The sequence below is a fragment of the Pygocentrus nattereri genome, chromosome 29, assembly GCF_015220715.1.
Source record: "Pygocentrus nattereri isolate fPygNat1 chromosome 29, fPygNat1.pri, whole genome shotgun sequence".
Taxonomy (NCBI): Eukaryota; Metazoa; Chordata; class Actinopteri; order Characiformes; family Serrasalmidae; genus Pygocentrus; species Pygocentrus nattereri.
The window spans coordinates 3,317,447-3,327,187 of record NC_051239.1 but is presented as its reverse complement, the minus strand read 5'-3'; the positions used below and the strand labels follow the sequence as shown (position 1 = coordinate 3,327,187).

The 9,741-nt window shown below is 46.2% G+C and overlaps 1 protein-coding gene across 1 annotated transcript; it reads left to right on the top strand.

The window, feature by feature from the left end:
- Window positions 1-218: 218 nt before the first annotated feature.
- Window positions 219-8,963, top strand: lipg (lipase, endothelial). Its single transcript, XM_017681644.2, has 10 exons — window positions 219-421; window positions 1,979-2,163; window positions 2,878-3,057; window positions 4,060-4,171; window positions 4,298-4,522; window positions 5,319-5,561; window positions 6,914-7,034; window positions 7,238-7,459; window positions 7,544-7,648; window positions 8,402-8,963. The coding sequence occupies exons 1-10, from the start codon at window positions 328-330 to the stop codon at window positions 8,412-8,414; spliced, it is 1,500 nt and encodes a 499-aa protein (XP_017537133.1). The 5' UTR covers window positions 219-327; the 3' UTR covers window positions 8,415-8,963.
- The last annotated feature ends 778 nt before the right edge of the window (window positions 8,964-9,741 follow it).

Genomic DNA, 9,741 nt, shown 5'->3' with positions numbered 1-9,741 from the left:
CCCCCCACCCCCCACCTCCACCCGCGCCTCACCGCCCCACCGCCCCTCCTCAGCCTCCTGCAGGTTAAGGGTTAAACCGGCTTCTTTCATTCACACCCTGAAGCGCCGCCCACCCCCGGGGGCTTGACCAATCAGAGGCCGAGGACGTGCTCTCGGCGATCTGCCGATGGTCAGATGACCCGGAGAGAAACTATTTAAAACTTAAAGCTGAGCGGCTCCATTCATCAGCCCGAGCGCGAGCAGCTCAGCGGAGGAGAAGCTCAGATCTTCTGCAGCAGTGAAGGTGGTCCCGATCCCCCCGCTCGGTCCTCGGAGGCGCTGTGTGTGATGGCTGTGGGCTTGATGAGGAATGTCCCGGTGTTCCTGTGGATCCTCCTCGCGCCGTGGGCTCTGAGCGCGCTCAGCAACGAGATTCACAAAGGTGAGGAACCAAGAAACCAAGAACCTTCTTGTCGGAACTCTCCGTTCCACCTTAAACGGTGCGGCAGTTGCGTTCTGGCGGCGGAGGCTGCGGAGAACTCGGGTTCTAGACAGCTGTAGAGTAGCTCTTACTGACTTTAATGGTCTTCAGAGATGTTTCAGCATAAGTGTGAAGTCCGGGGGGCGGAGCCTGTCGGCGCTGATGCTGTGGCTGGAGTGAACTGCTCTGTTAGTGAAAGTGAAGTAAAGTCGGGTTGAAGAGGATAAAATCAGGTTTAACTGGCTGAATGTGAATAAAAGTAGCTTTAAACCGAATTAGAGGGAAAGAAATCCAGGTTTAGAGGGAACGAAGTCCAGATTTAATGGGAACGAAGTCCAGATTTAATGGGAACGAAGTCCAGATTTAATGGGAACGAAGTCCAGATTTAATGGGAACGAAATCCAGATTTAACAGGAATGAAATCCAGGTTCAATGGGGAATGAAATCTAGGAGGTGGGTTTTTCCGCTGTGTAAAGCAATGTCTGCTCCAGTGGCTCTGCTGAAGGCTAAATGTGTGCGGGAATATTTTTACACTCTGGCTTCAGGAGCTCTTGGCAGTGCAGTGGAACTTTTTCTCTCAGAGGCGAGGAGCTTCAGTCCAGCTCAGACACACCTGCTCTCCACCTGCAGGAGTGTGGTCAGGTGTGTTTTGAGCAGGTGAGCCTCCCAACTCTGCTGGATTTCTCAAGCTGGATCATTTAAGCTGAAGGTTGAGTAACATCTGATACAGCTCCTACTGGACAGGCTTTGGGCTTAAAGGGAACACCACAGATTTCCAAAGTTCTGCCTATCTCAGAGTGTGAGGTGTAATCAGAGGTTCAGAGGGTTTGGTGTGAAACGTCGCCATGACTACAACACAGATACAGACACTTCATTGACCATCCAGAACCACCAGAGAACCTACACGAGTCTTCTGAGCTTATATGGAATGTTGATGATGGAAAATAGTGGAAAATCTGGAATAATGAGTTTTCTTTGGGGACTATTTTGCCGCACAGCGCCCTGCATGTCTCCCTCCACCATGAATGGAGTTGAAGTTCTCTAAACTCCCATAAAACAGCGTCTCAGTCATCAGGCAGTGAATTCAGAACCAATTCATGTAGGAACTTTCTGTGAGGAGCTTTTAGAGGGACGTCTGGTTCCTATCACCACCACTGTGAGCGGCTCTGACTCAGAACGTTTATCTAGAACAGAACGTTTCACACCGAACCGCTCTGATTACATCTGAACCGGTTATTTATAGAAGGGATTTTAATATTTGGTGGAGTCGCCTACAGCAGTTTAGCCCCACCCATTCACACTGAAGTTATAAGGTGTTTTAGTCCAAACTGTTTTTTGAATGATCTGCGAACTGACAGCCAATCAGAACAGAGCTCATTTACATAAGTCTTAAAGTAACAGTAACTAAAACGGCCTGTTTAACTGTGAGGGGTAAAGAGCGGCTGGGCAGTCGAGTAGAACTGGGGAAAATAAAGGATGTTTAGATGTTTTAGATGTTTGTTTGATGTTTGTGTGCAGGTGAAGGTGAGCAGAGCGTGACTGTGCCTCCGAATCAGCTTCATGACCAGATAAAGTATAACCTGCGTTGGTCAGTGGATCTGGACGATGAGGGCTGCTTCCTGCGGCCCGGTCAGAGCGAGTGTCTGCAGGAGTGTGGCTTCAACTCCACCGCCAAGACCATCCTCATCATCCACGGCTGGACGGTGAGGAGCACTCAGTGTCTGTCTGGGCAGACCAGAAATCAGGGCTGGGAGATGTTACCGTGATCTAAAATCTAAAGACGTTACCGTGATTTAAATCTAAAGCCTGTTTTCTTTTATTTTTTTTATTATTATTATTATTATTATTATTATTATTATTATTACTACATGAGTGCAGTGACCAAAAAACTCTGCTGAATAAACTCCTCCCCCCAGCCTGAAACATCAGCCACATCTAAACATCCAAAGATCTGAATGCCTCTCTGAGGCTGAGAGGCCTTTAAAGTGCAGATGTGCTGACAGTTGTGGGCGGGGCTCTTCTGAGGTCGTGCACCTGTAAATTTTACCGTTGGTTCGGTTTTCCAGCCCGTTTCTCCTCACCGCTGGTCTTGGTGAGATCTGCGCTGTCGGGGTTTCTGTGGCTGTTCTGTCCGTTCCAGCCTCTGAAAAGCTGGGTGGAAAGCCGTGACTGGATTCCGCTTTAGTGGAAACTGTGACGGAGTTTGAGGCTCTGTTTGTTTCTGTGGGGTCAGTGTCGCGAGCGCAGGTGTCGGAGGATGAAAGGCTCTCTGTCTTTAACGTCTCCGTCCTAAATTTCTCTTTAGAGCATCAGAACTTTGTCCTTAAACATCAGGAACCTTCTGGAATTTCTCACTGTATTCCAGCACAGCAGAGATTTAGTTTAGTAACAAACCACCTCTCTCTGCCTCTCTCTAGATTGGGGGTATGTTTGAGCACTGGCTGTATAAACTCGTGGCGGCGGTGAAGCAGAGGGAGCCGGAGGCGAATGTGATCGTGGTGGACTGGCTCAGTTTGGCCCACCAGCTTTATCCCGATGCCGTTAACCACACGCGCCACGTTGGCGTCAGCATCGCCGCCCTGCTGGACTGGCTACAGGTACTAAGACTGTTTACACTGACATCAACACCTGTTAACTGATCAGGATTCAGGATGTTTAAACAGCAGTGGGGAACCATCAGAACCTTCCAGATCTTGGAGAACATCCTGCATGTCTAACCTTTAGTCCATCTTCATTAAACAGAATCTTTGTGCTTCCTGTCTTTAAACTCTTAGTGTTGCAGTAAAACTGCTAGCCGGTCTGATCATTTAAATGAGATGTTTTCTCCTTGTTTTTGGCACTAATATTTGAGGTTTATGGGTGGAGCCAAACTGGCTAACCTGAAAGACCAGATCTCATATTCCTAAACGTCGGAGAATCGCTGCTGATGTAGATCAAATTCCTTTCTTGTTTATAAGCTTAATGACCGCAGCAGACCCTACATCAGGTCTCATTCTAAGACCCCTCGCGCTACACGTTTCTGTCGCCCGCCGGAGCGTTAAATCTGATTAAACGGGTCGCGTTGTTCTCGGGACGGTCTGCGCAGCTGTTTTTCTTTCCTTATCTTAAAGCTGGTCTGGTGGGCTGTGTTGGCTCTTTGTGTTTGGGATGTATTCTCCTTTCTTCTCCCGCAGTCGTTCATCACCGTATCAACAGCCTGTTATTGTGTTTAGAGCACAGTAACTCCACTGCACTCATCAATATTCATGACTGCAGTGATTAATATTCGCGCTTCCTTTAGGTCAGTTTCTCTGCGTGTTAAAGAGCAGCTGAGCTTTACTCCAGCTGGAGATGGACACAAACAGTTTAATCAATGAAAAATGAAACGAAATGCAGCGAAACTACAAACAAAACGGACTAAATCATGCCTGAAAAAGCAGGACGGGTTTTAGTTCAATGTGCTTTCAATTTTTTTTCAAGGGTAATTTAGTGTAAAGCATGCTGGGTAATGTAGTGCAGGGAGCACAGCTGAGCCTGCCGAGACACGGCTGTTCAGTAACACGCATGCCGTGTATAAGTAGTCTGTTCTGTTTGCTGTATTTACACATGTTTTATGACAGGATGAGCAGCAGCTGCCCCTGCAGCGGGTGCACTTGATTGGCTACAGCCTCGGAGCTCATGTAGCCGGATACGCTGGAAATTTTGTACACGGAACCATCGGACGAATTACAGGTACGAGTTTGTGTTTAATGAGCTGTAACTGTTCCGCAGCTTCGTTAGAATTTTCCGTTCCACCTCAAATGGTGTAGCATTTACATTCAGATCCAGAGAATAAAATCCATTATTCTGATTGGACAGGCTTAGACCCGGCCGGGCCGATGTTTGAGGGGGCGGAGGCTAATAAGCGCCTTTCTCCAGACGATGCAGAGTTTGTTGATGTTCTGCACACATACACCCGTGAGGCGCTAGGGGTCAGTATTGGGATCCAGCAGCCGATCGGAGACATCGACATCTATCCCAACGGAGGAGACGTCCAGCCAGGCTGCGCTCTGGGAGACGTTCTGTCCACCGCCGCCGCGGGCAGTGAGTACACTTTTACAGCATTTGGCTGACGCTCTTATCCAGAGCGACTTCCAATGTGATCATTTTTACACAGGGAGGTGAAGGTGGAGTTGGGAGTCTTGCCCAAGGACTCTTGTTGGTATAGTGTAGGGAACTTTTCCAAGCAGGAGACTGAACCCCAGCCTACAGCGTAGAAGGCAGAGGTGTTACCCACTACACTAACCAACCACTATATACCCACTACACTACACCAACCGCTATATACCCACTACACTATACACATTCAGTATGGGACAATTTACTTTTCCACCAAAGTGGGTGATGATGCACGTAACCCTTAACGCTTACGCTGTTTTTCACATCAGGGACGTTCAGTCGAGTCTGTGCAGCTCCTCGGGCTGTTTGATGAATGTGTCTTAGCAGAATGAGCTGTTAGCTACCGGCTTTGTTGCCATTAAACTGGCTCCATACGTTTAAATGGAAACAATGTTGCAAAGCTAAGCGAAGGTGAGACAGAAGTTCTCTTGAAGTATATTTGCATCGTTTCTGCTTTTGAAGTATCATAATTTTAAAACTTTGCCCCATTTCTGGCCAAAAAAACACAGTACAGAAGTGCTAATTTAGGTGATCTGTATTTTACAACCTCTCCCACCCTGACGATAAACCAAAACATACTGTTTTCACTGACGGCTAATATGCTAAACTATCACTAAACGATATTCCGTCTTCAGGAACCTCTTGATTGTTCCCGCAGACGTAAATCTGTAACATTCCTGCAGCTTTAACATCCTGACTCTCCGTCCGTTCCTCTCTGCAGACTTCATGGACGTGATGAAGTGCGAGCACGAGCGGGCGGTGCACCTGTTCGTGGACTCTCTGATGAATAAAGATCACATTAGCTTCGCGTATCAGTGCACCGGACCCGACCGCTTCAATAAGGGGATCTGCCTAAGCTGCAGGAAGAACCGCTGCAACAACATCGGCTACAACGCCAAGAAGATGAGGAAGAGGAGGAACAGCAAGATGTACCTGAAAACCCGCGCAGACACACCGTTCGCTGGTGAGCTACAGCGGCTAACGCTGCTTTAAAAGAGGGGTTGTGTTTCCAGAAAAGTCTGGACATTTTGACAAAAGTAAAATGACCTGACTTTTATTTGACCTAAAAATGTTGAATTTGGAACAACATAAGAGAAACGTTTATGGAACATTCAAGTTTTGAAACGTTCCACAATAAGTAGGTGGATTGGTAACCGGTGAGGGATCATGATTTGGGTATCTAAAGGCCTGGTTTTGGGTATCTAAAGATTGTGGTTCACCACTTTGTGCTACCCTTGATGAAGGAACTGAAGGAAACCTTCGCAGTGCAAGGTTAGGGTTTAGATTGGGGGCGATACCAGAAAACCCTGCTGAACATGGGTGACCTTCAAGATCTCAAACGGCATCGCATGAGAAACCGTCATGCTACGGTGTTAAATGTGGCCAGATGGGTGGACTTTGGGGAAAACTGCTGTGACTTCACACCGTCTGACACTGCACCAGGAATCTCATCCAAGGGGAAAGTCGTACATCAGTTCTGTGGAGAAACGCCGCCGAGTTCTCTGAGCCTGAGCTCATCTCAGATGGGCTTAAACACAGCGGAAGTCCACGTTTCAGCTTGTGTTTGGGGGAAAATGCACATTGAGTTCCCCAGGCCAGAGATAAAGGGCACTATCCAGACTTGTAGCAGCGAATGGTGCAAAAGCCACCATCTGCCATTGTGTGGGGGTCTTAGTGCCCACTAATGTGCGAAGGTACCATTGAAGCAGAGGCATTTACCAAGATTTGAGAGGCACCATGATGACGTCTTTTCCAGTGGAGTCCATGGTCGTTTCAGCAGGACATTGTCTATGAAGCCACAGCGACTTGCAGAATGAGGCCTGACCAAGTGCCTGTGCTTGACTGACCTGCCTGCAGTCCAGATCGGTCTCCTATTGAAAAATGTACAGCACATCAAGAGGAGTCAGACAGCGATGACCACTGAGCAGCTGAAATCTCGTATCGAGTAAGATTGAGCAAAACTGCATAGACTAATATCCTCAGATCACAAACAATTAGTGTCATTTGTAAACGTGTAAGTTCAGAACTTAATCCTGCTGCTCTTTTATAAATCACTGGGAACCTGATCTTCTGGAAGATTATGAGCCTGACGGTCGTCTCAGTCATAGAGCTGCAACCAGGAGATCACAAATGCCACTTTGTTGCTGTTTTTTGCCTTTTTTTCTCTATTTTAATGTTATGAATATTATAAAGGCCAATCATGATCTGCATATATTCCAATAAAACATGCAGCAAATATAAACTCAGATGGAAAAACCACATCTACTAAATACTGTAAAAATACCAGAAATAAAAAGGGGATATTTTTTCCGGCAGGTTATCACCATCAGATGAAGATGCACATTTTCAACCGAAAAAATGCAGATGACGCTGACCCCACGTTTTACATCAAACTGTACGGCTCCCACAACGACACCGAGGATCTGAGCGTAAACATGTAAGCCTCAAATCTTCTACCTTTTTAATTCTATACTGTTTTGGTTTTTTTTGTTTTTTTTTCTGCTGTAAAGTTTTATTTACCAGCTTATTTAATGTACTATCAAGCATTTTGAGTTTTTATTATTATTATTATTATTATTATTATTATTATTATTATTATTATTATTATTATTAAGTTTTCTAATGGTCTCCTTCCCACAGCCAAGGCGGAGTTGGCCTGAACTTCACAAACACGTTCCTGGTGTTCACGGAGGAGGACATCGGAGATCTTCTGAAGATCACGCTGAGCTGGGAAGGCCCCACCGAGTCTCTGTCCGCAGTGTGGAAGCACATTAAATCCCTGTGGTCCTGGTCCAGCCAACCCACCCAAAAAACTCTGGAGGTTCGGCGGATCCGGGTCAAATGCGGAGAAACGCAGATGAAGTGAGTGGAACGTGTCTAGAACTGAATTGAGCCTCCGTAGCTCTGGCTTTGTGCTGTTGTTCACATGAACTTTCTTCTCTTCAGGTTCACTTTCTGTGCCGAAGACCCGTCTTTAACTGAGATCTCACCCGGAAAGAAAATCACCTTCGTCAAATGCCGCGATGGCTGGGAAGTGAAGCCCAAGAAAAGGTAAGCATTCGCTGCTCCAGCTAAAGTGAACAGCACGTTGGGCGGCTGAGTTCTGAGCAATTCCGCTCCGACTGTGGGCTTAAAAATGAAGATTTAGTGCATCTTATTTTCTTTCGGCTTGTTTGCTGCCTTTAGGTTGAGGCCTGGAGCCGTGAGGCTAATGTAGCTAGCAAGTAGTGGAAGGCCAAGCTTAGCACTGCGCTAACTCCCAGCACTGCGCTAACTCGTTACGCTCTTCTCAAACGTGGAGAAGTTAGCTTCGACACTTCTTTTCTGGAATTTCCTGTTCTACCTTAAAAGGTGAAGCAGTGACATCCTGGCGTTCACACCAGCAGCCATGTGACTCGGCAAAGCAGCCCTGATCCATTCCTTTATGATGAGCGCTGCAGGTTTCCGGTGAGGCGGTGTGAAGTGGGCGGAGTTGTTAACATGAGAAATTTGAGCCAAATTCATGCAAATTAAGTTGATCTCAATTCGTTCAGAGGCCGCACCCGGATTCACACGCTGGCGGTGACGATCAGCGCAGAGATCAACGCTTGTAGTCCAGGATTTTATTAGACAATCCTTCTGATCTGTGCCACTGAAACCATGACGACCAACGGTCAGCTCCAGAAAAGCCCACAGGCGATGAGTGGCCAGTGATTTGTCAATGCAGGGTTAAACGCCAGAATGTGACCATTTAAGGTGGAGCAGAAAGTTCCATGGAGAAGGTGCTGTTGTAGTTTTTGATGATGATGATTCTTCGTTTTACAGGATCCCAATGTGAGGTGTTGGTGTCAGAGCGTCTGGGTGGACAGGGCTTCACAGCCCGAGCACTTTCTGGTGGGTTTGAGCCGTAACTGGAGGGCTGTGAGTTGGCCAGGGGTCACTTTGCTGGAGGGTGGAAAGGACAGAAGAGGTCACTGAGTTCGAATCTTTTTGAGCTCCACACATTTGCTACTAATGTGTACAAGTTTGTTTGTTTGGGTTTTGTTTGTTTTTTAAAACCTGTACATTTTCGTGTTTTCACCAGCCATACAAACCTACTGATTTTTGTTTTAATTGTTTTTTGTTTGTTTGTTTGTTTGTTTTGGGGGGATTATTTAACTGTTTTTATTTATAACGAAGAGGATGCACTGTAAAACTTATTTATCAACCAGATGCACGTGGTGTACCGGCACATTCTCCTCCTCAGAGCTGCTGTTCACAGGTCGGATTCAGACGGATTTAATGACTGCAGTATTAAACCAGCGGGAGAATGAAGGAACAGCCGTTCGGTGTTTCAGAACAAACCCAAACTCTTGTACATGTTCTGTGTTGTTTTTTTTTTTTTGTTGTTGTTTTTTTTGTATATAATGTATTTAAAAATAAATTCATATGTTTGTAAGTAAGTGACTGACTTTTATTTTGTAAGTCTGTCGTTGGGTTTTCAGAAACGCGTTGACTGAGTAACTGAACGTCCAGAATGGTTAAGGTGCAGCAGCTGCTTGGGATTCCACAGCTGCTTGGTCAGGCCAGCTTAAAGGTGGTTGAGGATCTTTCTCAGAAACCCATTCAGTGGTGCTGAGGTCTGGACTCGGGGGTGGTCAGTCCATCGTTCAGCTTCTTTGTTTGTGTCCGTCTCCTTTTCTCAGTGAGGTTCTTGATCAGCTACACATCCTTTCAGACCCACAGCGCTGAGTGGTCTTCTCACAGTGGAAGGATGGACAGAAACACCTGTGGATGTTTTCAGATCTGAAGCAGCTTGATCTTCTCCTCTCTCAGAGATCAAAGCTTTCAGCGCTGTTTATCTGATGGGGGCAGTTTTGGGGTCGACCAGCTCTTCCAGGTGGTTGTTAGGAGACACATTTTCTGTTGTAATAAATCTTTTGTTGCTCTTTTCAATGAAAAAAGAAACTTTTAGTAAGCAGTGCACGCTGGGAATGTAATTCCTGTGTTGACTCATAAACAGGTCGTGACAGATTTCTGCCTCTGGCGTCTTTTGTCTTTTTTTTTTTTTTTTTTTTTTTTTTTTTTTTAAATACCTGCCAAATGCCGGAGGATTAAATCAGCAACAGCATTACTTCCTAAACAAACATCACACCCTGTAATTTTAGTTTCACACGCTCCACTTT